This window comes from Abramis brama, assembly GCF_963993115.1.
Source record: "Abramis brama genome assembly, chromosome: 1".
NCBI lineage: Eukaryota > Metazoa > Chordata > Actinopteri > Cypriniformes > Leuciscidae > Abramis > Abramis brama.
In genome coordinates, this window is record NC_139963.1 from 39410935 (window position 1) to 39427106 (window position 16172).

Genomic DNA, 16172 nt, shown 5'->3' on the forward strand with positions numbered 1-16172 from the left:
TGTGGTTTCATGAGAATGTGAATGCTGATAGATAGATTTCTACAGGTATGTAGTCCTCTTAGGGGTTTTAGCAGACATCCTTTGAGAACAATGTGCTCTGCAGGATTTGACCAATGTTGATGAAAACATCAAAAGAAATATTGCCACAAGTAACTGATACAAAAATGCTCATATAAATGGTTGTCACTTTGCATAAGACTTCAGTCCTATTATACCAATCCTACTCTGTTCAATGCTGTTCTAATCATTAGCCAACCACAGCATTATACATTTATTTCATGTAAAATGGATGAGCATAATTATGGTGATTTGTCCTTTCCAAATGCAGTGCACATTGCTGGTAAATCGATATGTTTACTTAATGGAATTACACGCAAAATCAATTCATAGGGGAAAACTAGTGACGACTGGAGCGGTTTGGGTCCATCTCGCCTAATTGAACGAGAAAACTGCATCGAGGCGCGGGCTCTTAAATGGAGAGAGAGAGAGAGAGAGAGAGAGAGAGAGAGAGAGAGAGAGTATAGCGGTAGTGTTCCTCAAATGCCATTTAACATCTGTCGACAACTGAATGACACGAGCGAGATAAGACGGCAAAACTAACTAAAGTACAGCACGAATATCGGTGAACTTTGATTTACAATCATGATTTCGCAGAATTGAACGAATGCTTCAAGAAAGAAAAAAGCGGGGACGAGAAAAAGCCGCGTGCATGGATCTCACATAGGCTACATCCATCATCCCACGCGCGCTGTTCTCCAGGCAAAATCCAACATGATTCGCGTAATGAAACTGTTCGCGGCGAGGTTTTAATGGAGGTGGAAGGTGAATCTCCTGACAGCGAGCTTGAGTTTTAGTCGCCGTTAGTTACAGATGTACAACATTGCTCCTCATCGCAGAGTTCGCATGGCTCCAGTTGGAGACACCAGAGCTTGGAGAGACATGTGCGGTCTTTAGCAGCAATAATCGCGGGCAGGAAACCAGTCTGGAGGGCTGATAAAAGCAATAAATCCACACTGAACATAAGTGACCCGTCGCGCTATGAGAAACTTCAGGGAAAGCGCTTCACCGGCGACCGCGCGGATAATACGACGTCTCGTAATGTTTTAAAGTGGAGCCTTTCTGATAAACAGGAACTTTTTTGGGATTTAACATCGACACAGTCGCGGAGATGACAAGAAAACAGGACGACACTGCGCCATCACCTGTTATCTGAACACTGTGATTAGTTCTCACAAAAGCACTGAATCTTTATTGCCTTTGGACCTGCTTTCAATACATTCCGGCGTTGGACATGGAGACTAGTCAGTTACGGACAGTAGAGGGGTTGATTTCTTAATGTGCAAGAATACATAGCCATATCGTTTTTATTCCTCTTAACACATTGCGTTCGGTACATCTATTAATTTTGCACTATGATGGAACCGCCACCGTGCTCTAAAAAGAGCCTGTCTCTTTCGCTGCCGGTTCCCCGGGAGGGACAGGCGACCCTCAAGCCTCCCCAGCATCTGTGGAGACAGCCACGGACCCCCATCAAAATCAAACATCGCGGTTACTCTGACACCGACCGACATCACCACCGACAGATAGAGCGCTCGAATGCCATGGACACGAGTGACCGGCCGGGGCTCAAGAAGTCCCGCATGTCCTGGCCATCGTCGTTCCACGGAACCACCAGCGCGTCCATAAGCAACTGCGCTGGGAGTAAGCGGTAAGAAAGCCGAGTGACTAATTACGTGTGAACAAACGAGCTATTTCTGTGTGATGGACGCCCAAAACTGATAATAATGATGCTGGAAGGGTTAATAGTGCTTTGTGTGGAGACTGGAGAGGCGGGACGCGTGGGCATCCTTGATGATGCGTTGTGCGTAACGGCTCCAGCAGCTCTCAGAGAGCGTGAGTTTGAAATGCCTCGAACGTGACCCCCAGAAGTAACCTCAAACCAGTTATGAGCAGCTGATGGCATACTTACTAATAATGCTAATGAGCTGGATAAAAAACTGTGGAAGACGAGCATATAATGGGGTTTTGGAGAGCCCTAGCCCCCCATGATGTGGATGCCACAAGTCTAGAGGGACTGATCTTAAAGTATTACAATCATTTAGGATCATGGCATATGCTCTTTCACTCTTGGCACATGCAGACACCATATGCACACGCCAAAAACAATTAGCATGATCTTATCAAGCTCTCAGTATCATGTTAGTGACATAATTGGGTTTTAAGACGCATAACATGTTCATTTGTGTACAGGTTTGTGATACAGTCTCTTCTGGCTTTTATGATAATAGATTTTTATTACATAATACAATACAATTAAAATTATTATTGGCATCCACTGTTTCTATGAAGAAACTTTAACATCTATCAGACCGTTTCCTTTCCAAGGTTCTTTATAGAGGATAAAGGATTAAAATGTTCGCCACATCAAGGAAAAAATAGTTATTTTAAGAACTGTTCAAGGTTCTATGAGGAAACAAAAGTGGTTCTTCTATGTCATCATAGAAATGGAAACGGTTATAGTGGAAAAAGGTGCTTTAGCCCAGCAAACATTTGGACGTTTAATGACCATTGAAAAGACGTCCCTCCGACACATCCCGTGATGGTTGAAAAACAGTTCCAAAATGAAATTTGAACTGGCCATCTATTTGTCGTTATTCGATTTATGCCGTCCTACGTGACTATTTTTGCCGTTACTGCAGTCGGACCAATGTTTGCTCGGAGATTATTACAATGTTCTTCACACTAAGAAAAAAAAATGGTTCTTTTCAGAACTGTTAACTGAATCCCTGCGAAACCCCCCTTTTGGAGCCTTTATTTTTAAGAGTAAATAGAGTTCAACTTTTATTTATATAGCACAATAAAAGCAACAGTAGTTGGCCATTGTGCTATACAACAGGATAAATACCCCCCCCCCCCCCCCCCAAAAAAAAACAACAACAACAACAACAACAACAACAAGAAAGACCGCAAAACATACAATAAAGGGAGTTTACATCAAAAACACCAATCAGAAAAATCCAACATTAAAAATCAAGGACAGTTGTAAAACCTGTGAAAAGAGGTAGGTTTTTTTAACTTAGATTTAAAAACAGAATCTGTGGATGCTAGTTTTAGGGATAGAGGAAGACTATTCCACAATTTTGGACCAACAATAGAAAAAGCATGGTCACCCTTAGTCTTAAGTCTAGATCTCAGAGTTGAATATAGTGTTTGCCAAAATGCCAACGCATGCACACAGAAGCACTGTAGAATTTTGACTTGCACTGCCACAGCACTGACTGTGTAGCGCTGTTGTAAATAATCAACTTGAATCAGTTTTATACAGAGAAACACATTTGTCAGCCTGAAATTCATGTCGATTTTGTGGGTTTGCATGATTCGGTGTAGCATACAATACACTGCTTTTACCCTCAAGGATGAGTGTGGGTGTTGCTTGCTGTGCTTGTACGTGGATGCACATACAGACTGATGTTAGTGCTGGAAGAGGTGAAATGTGGTGTCCCTTTGAGTGGTGCCTTACCAAATTGGGTGATTATTACAGTAATAATCTGCTTCTTTGAGGGCTGTGAGCCCCAGGGGAGGCCGAGAACCGAAGGCCTGGTTTCCTTCCTGTCAACGTTTTTGCCTAGGCCACAGACGGTCTGCACGGTAGGCTCCTGGGAGACAGGCCAGCTCGGCCTGACTGTATAGTAAAGCCTGATTTGTATTCCCTTCCCCAGGACACGCTCACAGCCAGTCCATGAATTAGTGCAGCAGCACTGGCTCGGACTGTCCTGTTTCTACTGTGGGCGGGCGGTACAGTGCAAGAAATAGAGAGCGAGAGACAGAGAAAGCTGCCTGTGTGTACGTGTGGCTCTGGTGATGTCACAAGATGCAGAGTGAGATGTCCATGCCTATCTGGTCACTTTCTCCTCCTACTCATCACAGTTTGTAACATGATCTGCTATGCAAAGGCATAAGTCTTAATAGGTCTTCCAGTATGTGTTGTGGAAATGAGTGTTTAAATGGATTATGCTTAAAGGGATGGTTCGGAGTAATTTCAACCTAGGGTCCTTTGCACCATGACCTCGAGCCAAACATATTAGTGCATTCCTGAAACTGGGCATCATTACACTACATCCTTATGCATCGCTTTCTGCCAGGACTTTTACGTGCTTTTCCCAAATAACGGAAGTGACCTTGAAGTCCGGGTTAGCGGTAGCATAAGCCATCAGGCAAGTGTTATTTAAATAAACTCCTGATGTACTTACACATTTTCCAATGCCTCGTTTTATGAGTACAGAACCTATTTGTACTACTGTAGAAGTTTGGTACCATTCTGGGCATTATTAGTGGGGTAATTTACGAGATAAAACCTTGGATCCATTAGCGCCTGCACTAAGCCATTCGGCTGATATCTCTAAATAAGATCTAACTTATAATGTTCGACCAAGGGAAAAAAAATCTTCTGGGAGGGTGTTTGGCTCGAGGTCATGGTGCAAAGGACCCTAGGTTGATTTTACTCCGAACCTTAAAAATTTGGAGTAATTTTTTACTCCAAACTTTAATAATTTGACAAAGAACAGTGTTATTTTATTGCGTAAAGGTCATAGTCAGTGTAAACAAAACAGCAATTTTATTTGTATGTAAATACATTTACTGACATTTAGTTGGCTTATTCTTGCCCGCGTTTCTGTTTATGTATTGATGTCAAAACCAATGAAAAACCTGTGGTTTCCAAAATGTCACGTAAACGTGTTTTCTTATGTTGTATGGTTTTTATAATAAGTCCATTTTACCTTTTCACTTGGATGGATACGATAATGTATATGTGCTTGTGCGCGGGTGTGTTGGGGCATGTGTTGCTGCAGGCTTTAGAGAAAAACATGGATGATAATTAGCAATTTGCATGTATGGTCACATCACAGAGGTGGTGGTGGTGGGAGTCATCACATGGACACATTTTTATTTTCATTCTTTTTATTGAGATGTCTCTGGCAGTCCTTTAATGGGAGCTCTAAGTATGGTGTCTTGCCTCCAAAGCACATTTATTGAGCTTAAGTAATATACTGCCCAGAGGACCCCCTCCATGTCATCTGTTCCTCTGAGCCTGCGGCTAAACTCAGATCAACCTCATACACAGCTGCATGCCCAATGATACACTGATGCCTCATGTTTTGCCGTGTGATGCTCTTGAGAAAGATGAAGTTCACTTACAGATTGGCTGCAAAAGACTGCTATTTAAATGTGATGTCTGCGTGTCTCTGTGTGAATGAGCGGTGCAGTTCCGTCTGCTACGCAAAGACAAGAACGCATGATGTTTTTAGCATCTGCCATCTGAACACATGCACTTCACCTCCAGAGCTGCTCTGAGAGTCACTTCACCAGCATTTCACTATTTCATAAAAAAAAAAAAAAAACTATTGTCATATCATATTCACAGGGCTGGACATTAACACCCGCCAACCGATCAACCCGCCCATTGGGCGGGGTGGATTTCAGCGGTGGCGTGTAGCACATATAATATAAATTTTTCAATTGTAGTCTTTTAAAAAGGCATCTGAAATAATAAACTAAGTGCAATTTAGTGTTGTCAAAAATATAGATTTTTCAATACATATCGATTCTGAAATATCTGAAACTCTTCCACTGGATACACAATACCAGCTGTGCATTCTCACTCTCTAATCTCTCCGACAGCGAGTTGACACACAAACCCGCATCCCTTTTACTCACCTGTTTCATTTGCTCTGGATGAATATTGTTGGTGTTACAGGGTTTGAATTTTGGCTAGGGATTGCGCGTATTCAGCAAAATTTTACTCATTCCCGCATATTTTGTGCTCACACCCAAAATGCATGCACATAAAGACAAATATATTGGCTATATAAAACAGTATAATGGGTCCGTGTGTCAGGTCTTAAAGTGACAGCAGCCTAATATACCGGCTGCCAAATTATGAGATATTAAAAATATCTACAGTATATGGCAAATTTTCCCCATGGTATCAATGTCAAAATTGTGGCCAGGGAAAATGCTGAGTGGCTAGTTTCTTTGGAAAACCACTAGCCACAGTGGCTGTTGAGCAAAAAAGTTAATGTCAAGCCCTGCATATACACATAGAAACTCAAAGGTCTTCATGACAACATATGATGTTTTGTTAACAATGTTTGGGAGGAACACAATTGGAACAAATTTACTTATCCAATCAGTACAAGAGGAGGCCTATATATATATACACAGCTGACTCACCTATGTTCCTCAACAGTTTTCTGCATCCCTCCACCACCCCGTCTACTCACACTCGACTGGTTACTATCCTAACCAGAGATAAGGGGGGAGTACTCTGGGTTCAGGCCAAATTCCGAGCCCGGAGCCTTTGGACATTTAATTTTGTATGCATTTGGCAGACGCTTTTATCCAAAGCGACTTACATTTCAAGGTACACATTTTTACAATCTTAAATCTGTTGGACAGCACACCAAATATGCCAAAATCTGATTATTTGAACTTGTGAAGTCAAAATAAAAGTTTGGTTTAACTTGAAGAATTTGTGACAGAAATATATTACTATTGTACAGTTGTCACGGCTTAGCTCACACAGGGAGAGTGGAGGAACTAATTGCAAGCAGTACTTTTATTAAAGGGGTCCTTGATTATGATTTCACTTTTTTAACTTTAGTTAGTGTGTAATGTTAGCCTGGATGCCAGCCGGACTTAGCCCCGCCCACAAAATTTGTAGGTCGGGAAGTTCGGTCTGGACTCGATCCGTTGAGGAGCTATTATGCCCGAACAAAAATTGTTCGGACAAATCAAATTGTCAGGGCGGGCTTTATACGATGATGGACAGATGAGCAACGGTAACGTAATCATCCACGTCACCAACGAGCGCTTGGGTTGAATTCGTTTACAACAAAGATGACTGCCGCTGGAGAATTGAGATTTCACAAGTTCACACTTACAAATAAGTCAGATAGAATAAATGCATATTTGGCGTGCTGTCCGAGGAGAGGCTCCGGGCTTAGTATTCGGCCCGAACCCAAAGTACTCCCCCGTATTCCAGGCTGTGGAAGGACAAGCCGAGAGTGAGTGGAGGGATGCTGAAAACTGTCAAGGAATGTAGGTGAGTTGACGGAGTGAATAAATATATGCTTCCTCTCATGCTGATAGGGTAGACATGGTAATTGTCTGATGACAAGTTGATTGGATTGATTATTTGAACGTGCTCCTCCTGAACTTTGTTTATGAAAATCATGTGTAGATTCCGCCATCAAATAGAATGTTATAGAAGATATCGACAGAACATTAATTTTAAAAGAGGAACAGAGGCACAGAGAACCGCGATCAAGGCATTTGTCAATCAGAAACATGAATGAAGAACATACGTCACTTACTCCGTTGCTCTGGTTGTAGGTCTATCCAATTGAGTGCAGAGGCCTTTTCCTTTCTGGTTCGGTTGAAACACGCCCCATAATCACAGCCCAATGGAGCAGTATCAGACTCACATTCTGACTAGAATCTGAGTATGACGACGTCAGGCTAGTGTAATGTTGCTGTTTGAGCATAAACAACATCTGCAAAGTTACGACGCTCAAAGTTCAATGCAAAGGGAGATATTTTCTTTTACAGAAATCGATTTTTAAGGACTACAACAAACGGCTGGTAGGGACTACAACAAGCTTCTTCCTGGGTTGGTGACATCATGAACCCTAAAGTTCAGTAGCCCCGCCCACTGACTCGAGCACGACAAGTAGTAGTAGGTAAATAACAGACGTGACGCTAACAGTGTGGATCGAGCGACTAATCGATAAACATGCCTTTGAAGAGTGCAAAATGTTGTGCAGTGCCAGGTTTTGGAAAAACACAGTAGATGCATTGAATTTGCAGAGACTATGTTAAGAAGAGACTAATTAAAAAAACTATGCTGTGCTGTGCCTTCTGTATTGGATCCGACAGGAACGGCGCAACACACTTACGTGAGTAAAAAAGTTTTTACTGTGTCACTATTGCTTTGTTACAGATCGTTTGATATGTATGGATTATGTGTACATTTGTCTAACCAAAATAACGTGACCAGTGATTTCTAGGATTCATGTAGGCCTAAAGTCAGATGTTTTTGTCTCAAAATCTTTTATTGTCAGTAAATCAAACCTGTGACTAAGCGGTCAACTTCACATTGCTTCTCTTAGTAGGATGAAAATAATCTGTTGTTTAAACTGTGATTAAATTATATAGAAAGCGATCAAAGAACGCTCCCTTTACAATTGCTGGAACTGTCAATCAAACAGCGCAGAGTGTTCTGGACTCTCGCCAAAACTCCCGTAATAATCAACAAATCCCTTATTTACATCATGTTTGCACTGTTAGTTATGATGAAAGCATTCTTTATTGTGCAGAAATCAAATTACAATGACGTGATCGCTGCATTCATGAGCTCAACATGTCTGTGATCGGCTACATGTGCATCACTGCAACCTTTCATGCCACCATCTAAATATAATGCTATAGATTTAAATATAATCCTATAATCAACACTTTTCACGATTAGTAAACCTTGAGAGCTGTAATAGTAAAAACATGTTAAAAGTTTTCGAGAGAATTCCACACAATGTAATACTTATCTATTTCATATGCAAAGCTGTCAGCCAATCACAGCAGTGGGCGTTTACACTGAAATCTCACAGCAGACACACCCCTTAAAACAGAGCATTCAAATCAGAGGGCTAAAAAGTGTATTTCAGAGGACTCTAATTATGCCACAAGTGCTGTCAACTGAGCTCAAATTATATTAAACCTTGAATTTTCCTGTAAATAAACACTGTTGGAGCATATGGTCCAAACCATTTCCTGGTAGATGTTTGTAGGAACAGTTTTATCTTAAATGAGTTTCCAGGAGACATTAAGTAAAATGGAAAGTAGCCCCATAGGGGCATATCTGCTCTCCGTTCAATCATCAGAGGCGATGTGACTGAGCACACCAACTAGAGAAGTAAGCAGGATCTTCAAGCTCTCAGACCCTTTGGGCCAAAAGAAGCCAATTGTTCTCTGGTGCTGGTATTTTTTAGACCTATATACACTTTTTTTATACACCAGTTTTTAGAGGAAGCATGGTGGGTGATTTATTAGAAACTCCATAACTACAAATAGAGTTTCAAACACACTCTTTGGTGTTGATGATTGATCATTCAGCTTTACTCACGTTTCCTTTTTTGTCGGTGGCAGTATTTTTGATTTACTATCCAGTGTAATCACATCCTTCAATTTACTCCCTCCAAACCGTAGCTTGTTGTACTTTTTTTTACTTTTTTTTTTATTTTTTTAGCCTTTTAACCATAACTCCCACTGAAATATTCAACTGTCACTCGTATTCCCAAATTCACCACCCCTGCTTTCAGTCATTAAAACTTGATAGGACGCCGTGGAGTACCGTTTCTCAGATGACTAGTAGCTTTTATTTCTTTCACATAAAATGAATTTGTGAAACTTACTGCAGCCTTACTTTGGGAGGAAAGTGGCATTATTGAACGTGCCCCCTACCCCAGTGCACTCTGGGAAGTTACCACTGAGGAAAGAATGACCGACACTGAACAGAATAACAGCTTATCCTGCAGTTCTGTTGCCATGGTTACGTTTTGTGCTTGTGTAAAATAGATACATTTTGCCCAAAAAGGCAAAAGAAAGTTTCATTCCCAGATGCACAGTATGTCATTTTAATATTCTAAGGCAAATATGCTGCTAAATGTGTACTTACTTACAGAGGCCCATCGCTCCTCCTGGAGCATAGGCCATCGACAACAGTTCTCCAGCGGGCATGGTCTTGGGCTGTCTTTTCTATTTGAGTCCAGGTGATACCACTCTTCTTCAGTTCTGTCTCAATAGCCGCGTTTCCGATAACACTTTTGCGAAATGACGGCGTTTCCATTAACCGATGTTATGCGACTAAAACGTCCTTTTTTCTCTCGCGATAAGTCATTCCAAAAATCACGGCAACGGACGTTGATTTATATAATATCACAGCCACCGCATTAGACATTATTATTATTAATGGAAGGAGACGTGGCATGTTATCCAAGCATTAATGGCAGGGAAAGACCCCCGAACGACACATATAAGGAGTTTCTGGGTGTTTCGCCCTCATTTCTGCTCCGAGGATTTGATTGTGGCATTTCTTTGAGATTTAGAATCCAGTATTCCTATAGGCTAATTATTGTTTCTTTTATGAATTTAATAAAGAACTCTGTCTCGTATTCTGTCCAAACGATCCATGTAGGCTACTTTTGTGTCCATTTGTTTTTCCTTTTTTAACCCCTAATTGAAAAACGAAAAATGAACGGTTGTTGTCTTTTTAAAACGCAAAGTTGAACACCAAAATTTTAATTTGAACTGGCTACACCAACTGCTGCGCTAAAAAGTAAATATCGACGAATTTTCAGATTTTTGTCGAATTTTATGACTTTTTGCCCCTTTATTAAACATTTAAAATATTCACAAATTAATATGGAAAACATGTCGTTTTGACTGGTTTTCTAAGGCCATATTAGAAACTGGAATTGATGTCTTTCCCACAGTGCTGAATGAGAAGAGCCATTAATATTATTAATAAATGAATATATTGTTTTCTAAGTGTCGGCTAAAATCACATCTCCATCTCCGCTGTTAAGCAGATGCACTTTTAGAGAGAAATGCACCTTTCATACGGATTACATAATCAGAAGATATTATCTTTCGATTCGAATTTGTTCGTTTTAAAGTAGACATTTCAAGCTTTAGCCAACATAGGCTATATTTTGTTTCAGTTCTCGCGCTCCAGTTTACGGAGATCAAGTGCGTCTGATTGTTTCTTTTATTTTACAAAAGCACAACGTTTTCTTGTTATTGTGAGTTTACTCAAATAAAAGTAGTTGAGAATAATGCATTATTATTTTCTGTATGACCAGAAATGATAGAGTATTTTAAGTTGTTTCCACTGTTGATAGGAAAATGCAAGTGTTCGCGCCCGCGCCTCCGTGCCATGCAGTGCGCGCTCCACACTCAGCTTTGTTCCTTTTTTGCATAAAAGCGTCTTCTAAATATAGCCTATTAAATGTTATAATAAAATAATATAAAATTATTATTATTTGTGTAGCTATACATGGACCTCAAACACACCAAGTCAGGTGACTGTAAATGCGCAAAAACTGTTTCCATTGCTGTTTTGCGATAAATGGGAGTTTTTGCGAAATTGACGTGTTTCCATTAAGCGTATTTTCAATTCGCAATTTCAATTTGCGCAATTTGAAGGGTAATGGAAACGCGGCTAGTGTCTTGCCTCCAGCTGTTCTTGGGCCATCCCCTCTTCCGTCTTCCTTGAGGGTTTCAAGTGAGGGACTGGCGTCACATTACTCGTTGGTTTACGTAATGTGTGTCCAATCCAGCCCCACTTTCTCCTCCCTGTCTGCTGGGTGATGGCTTCTTGATTGGCTCTTTGCCAGAGCTCCTCATTGTTGGTACGGTCAGGCCACCAGATCTTGAATATGCACCTTAGGCATGCATTGGTCAAAGTCTGGATCTTCTGCAGTGTGCGCTTGGTCATTCTCCATGTCTCCGACCCATATAGGAGAACAGACTTCACGTTGGAGTTGAAAATCCTCATTTTGGTTGCTTCTCCTATATCTCTTTGGAGGCCCAGATGTTTTTAAGCATGATGAATGTTTTTAAGTTGCTTTGCCAACCCTGGCGACCACATCACTCTCTTTGCCACCCTGTTTGTCCACTACACTCCCAAGGTAGACAAAGGAGTCCACTTACTCAAGAGGCTGTCCATCTAGCATGACATGACTGTTGTTTACTGTGTTGATCTTCATCACCTGCTAAATGTGTAGTGGATACTATATACTATATACTTTCAGTAAGCTGCTATCTCTCAGAACCCACCGGTGATATGTCACAGATTTCCCGTAAGTCACATTGTTCCTAGTTGTTGTTTATTATTTTTAGTCACTGGTTTTTGATTATTCCCTCTTATCTGCCGTTGCCTCTAGTCTGCACTGTTGCACCTAGCATTAAATCTGTAGACAAACTACACAATAGCTGGGTTTTCATCTAAACATGAAGCGAATATTTTCTAAGTTCACAAAAAAACAAACAACTGCGAATTAAGTCCATTTCCATCGAGTTGTTTGAGCGGATGACGGTGATATTGGTAACCTAGTAACCAACAATAAATAAAACACCATCAGCAGAAACAGCCGATTAGACACGTGGGTTTGATGTTCGCTACATCAGAATTTATTCGGCAGATGCATTTACATCTCCCATTATTCGCATGAACTCTTTTTCATCAAAAACCACCTCAAGTGAGCGTAGTTTTTTTTTTGCGAATTAAGGGATAATTTATTTTCGAAATTTGCCGTTTCCATCACTTGTTTATGATGCGATACTTCAAAATGCGCATAAAAACAGGTTGATGGAAACTAAGGCTACTGTTTAATTGACAGTCTGTTTGAGAGCTGCCAAGCTTGTTAAGTGCTTAATTAGATACACCTGCAATTAATTACCTCAACAATTGCATTGGTGTTTCAGATGTTACACATTGTGTAAATTTGTACCAGTCCACAGGTACATACTAAGTGCTGTTATGATTGTTCATCTCAAGGCATGTTCTTTTCCTTCCTTGTCGCAAATTCGTTGTTGAAATTCAGTCTTCCCTCCCATCTATTGCGTACCTAGGCTCCACATTTATTTGTCTTTGCTCTCCTCTTGATTCTCTGAATTTCCATACTTCAAAGCACTCAACATGCTCCGCATCCTGTGTTTGAGTGTTTTCAAATGTCATCTTTGTTGCCCCGACGATCTCTCGCTGATTTATTGAAACCCACCGACACCGTCTCTGATATCGTCTGGTGTCTCTGGCCCCTCCTTCCTCTTTTGACAGATGAGTGTCTCTCACTCATATCTCTGGCTCTGAGCATATGTGTATGATCACCAGCCTGTGTTTCCTCGTTTTTCAATGTCCTCCCTCCACATCACGCAGTCCGTATGATTCTTTGTGCGTGGTAATTACTGACTTCGAACTCAGCCGTTCGCTCGCTCACTGCTTTTCTCTCTCTCTCTCTCTCTCTCCTCCTTATCATCTTATTTGTCTGGTTTTCGCTCTGTATCCCTTGCTTTCTCTTTTCTCCAGTCGCCTTTTGTGCTCCCTATTGTGCTTCTCTCTTCTCAGGGCCTCGTATGCCACTTACGTTGTCTCTCACGCACTTTGCTCATGCTCACCGCTGAGTTAATCACACTGCTGTCCTATCTTTAAATCTATCATTTCTTCCCACTCCCGTGCATGTCCGCAAAGATCATCAACTCATCTAATTCTCCCTCTCTCTCCCATTTCCTCAGTGTCTGAAAGAACTGCTCACCATTAGACTTTCTGCCGTCACTTATTACTTCTCCCATTCCCCGCGGGTACAGCCCCGTAAATGATACTGCTGCCTTTCACAAAGCCCTTGCATTCTCGGTGCCATCCATCACTTCCCTACAACACTTTTACAGTAGAGCACCAGCCTTTTATTTCACACCCAGACATGTCCGCCTGCTCTCAAGATACCAGCGGTTTCCCTCTGCTTCATCTCTGCTCTGTGCAATTAGTGTGGCTGAAATCTGAAACCTGAAATCTACACGATCATTAACAAGTTAAAGCCCCTGAAAATGTGTAATGGCATTATTACATGCCTGCAGCATGAGACCCTCTTCAAATGTCCCTGCTCCACTCCAGATGTGGAGTAATGGGGCAAAACCAAGAAGATAATAAGGCCTATAATACCTGGAGGAAACTATCCATTTGCATTGCTATTTATCTCACATCTGACACTGGTAAAAAGTCTACTATTATAGAATATTGCTTGCAATTTTGGAAAATTTGTTTGAATATGTTGCTACTTTTAAATCCCTCTGTCTGAGAGAAAAAATGCATGTTTGGAAATCTATGTGGAAATCATACTTGAGGGTATGAAGTTAGAGGTTTTTTGTTTTACAAGAAGTTTGCTGCATGTAAACAGTGCTTTATAGATGGTCACATCCCTTTCTGGTGTCCTTGTCTGGATATAATTCGAAAGTTATCTCTGGCTTTACATGATTTATGATTATGGTTATGACTGTATACTGAAGTGTCAAGCTAATGTATAAACTTTCGAAAGGGTGTGACTATTATATAATTTTCATGCTTATTTTGGCACTGTAGAATTTCATCATTTGCATTTTTTCAGGGACAATTCAATATTATTTCCTGTGGAAACCAATTTGATGCCACATATGCTGTAGGTTAATGCTAATAGTTGAGCAAAAATTAAATTTCATTTACTCACCCTCGTGTGGTTCCAAATCCGTATGAATTCCTTCCATGGATGGAACATACAATTTTGAAATCTCCAGTCCACGTTAATTTGAATTATAATCAGCAGAAATGGTTTGGAATGACATGAGGGTGAGTGGCAGGATTTTAATTTTTGGGTGAACTCCCTTCATGTTGCATTCAGCCTGGAGTGTTCCTTTAAGGCTTTTGTTTCCCATATGAGAGACATGACGTGCTCCCAGCTCGTCTAACCTTCACATTACTGTAGCTTAGTCGAGTGCTTCAATGAGCAAGCATTAAGCATCCAGCTTCACGGATAACGTTGGCCCTCATGTTTGGGCACGTGATCTCATGGTTAGCGACATCTGTTTTTCTTTGTGCACCAACAGGCTAAGCTGCACCATGCTCACCCTTTTTTGACCTGCCCATACCTCTCCTCCTAAAGGCTGGAGGAGTGAAACCAGGAGCTTTTCCACAGTACACAGCAGCAACTGTAACAGATATGATTAGAGGATTGAATTCAGCATTATTTAGGTCTGAAGTAAATGTGCTAGATGCTGATGGGGTAAATTCACACAGCTGCTGAACACCTGCTTTTGCATTGAGGCAGATTGACTTTATTTACATACAGTAAGTATACTTATACTTATAAGTATACTACTTATATATATATTTATACATACATTATACATACATACATAATTTATGCTTAAGGATCAGTGCAAAAAAAGCGGCTTTAAATTAATGACACTTGGGTAAAAAAAACGAAAAATATAAAAATAACGCAAATCGTATCGCAAACCTTGGCAAAAGATTAACTGCTATCTCTGATGGAGACAGTGGGTCCTATTTTAATGATCTAAGCGCATGGTCTAAAGCACATGGCGTAAGTGCACTTAGGGCATGTTCGAGACGGGAAAAATAGTCTGCACGCCCAGCACATGGTCTAAAAGGGTTGTCCCTATTCTCTTAATGAATGTGTTTTGGGTATAACGTGCAATAGACCAATCAGAGTGTCATTTCCCATTCCATTTAAAAGCCAGTTGTGGTATCTCCATGGCGGATTGCTATTTACATGGCGAAATTTGCAAGCGGAAAAACTGAACGCTTCTCCAGAGAGGAAACGGATCTGGATCCGGATTCCACCATATCTGTATGTACCAGAGCATGTGAGCGGAGTGGACCGGGAGCGAGCGGGGAGCGGGAGTGGGCGGATCTTGGACAGAGCGCAGAGCGGCATTTTTAAAAGGACGGAGCGTCGCCTTATTTCCGGCTCCAATTTCGCTCTAATTTCGCTCCGCTCACACCACGAGTCTGAAGCATGCTCAGTCAAACCTAAACCAGGATCCATCTGTCTTGCACAGTCATCGACAGTAGACTATTTTCAGTCAAAACTCGGCTCAATAATGGAGTTCAAAAAGTAGGCTACTTCAAAAAGGTAAATGAGAAGTCTTACAGGTCAGGTGTACTATTAATATAACTAACTAACTAACAATGATAATGTGGTACAAGAAAACGAATGTGGAGACATCGTTTCATTCAGCAAAGATTCATTTTGGAATCTCAAAAGACACATCTCTCGAAAACATGAACGTGAGCTACGCGAACACGCTGGGAAGAAATCAAAAGGTTAGCAAATTGAATAAGGTAACTTGTAGCCTAACAAAGTGTAAATTAAATATAGCGTAATATTCAAACAAATTCGTTTTTTCATTCAAGTAGACCTAATGGTTCGTTTTATTTAGCCGAATTTGTGTCGTCCGTAATAATATTTATATTATTAGGCCCATTTATTCGTTTAATTTTACAGCTATTTGTGTGTATGGAAGCCAATTTAAATTTTAATCGTGCGCGTTGCGCAAAAGTTCACTTA

At 40.9% G+C, this 16172-nt stretch overlaps 1 protein-coding gene across 1 annotated transcript in view; it reads left to right on the forward strand.

Annotated features, from left to right (window-relative positions):
- The first annotated feature begins 486 nt into the window (after positions 1 to 486).
- pde4a (phosphodiesterase 4A, cAMP-specific) overlaps positions 487 to 16172 on the forward strand; it is a 53069-nt gene continuing 37383 nt past the window's right edge. Inside the window, exon 1 of the mRNA XM_084113724.1 lies at positions 487 to 1708. Coding sequence (XP_083969850.1) covers positions 1413 to 1708 — 296 coding nt within the window. The 5' untranslated portion in view covers positions 487 to 1412. The remainder of the gene's footprint in view (positions 1709 to 16172) is intronic.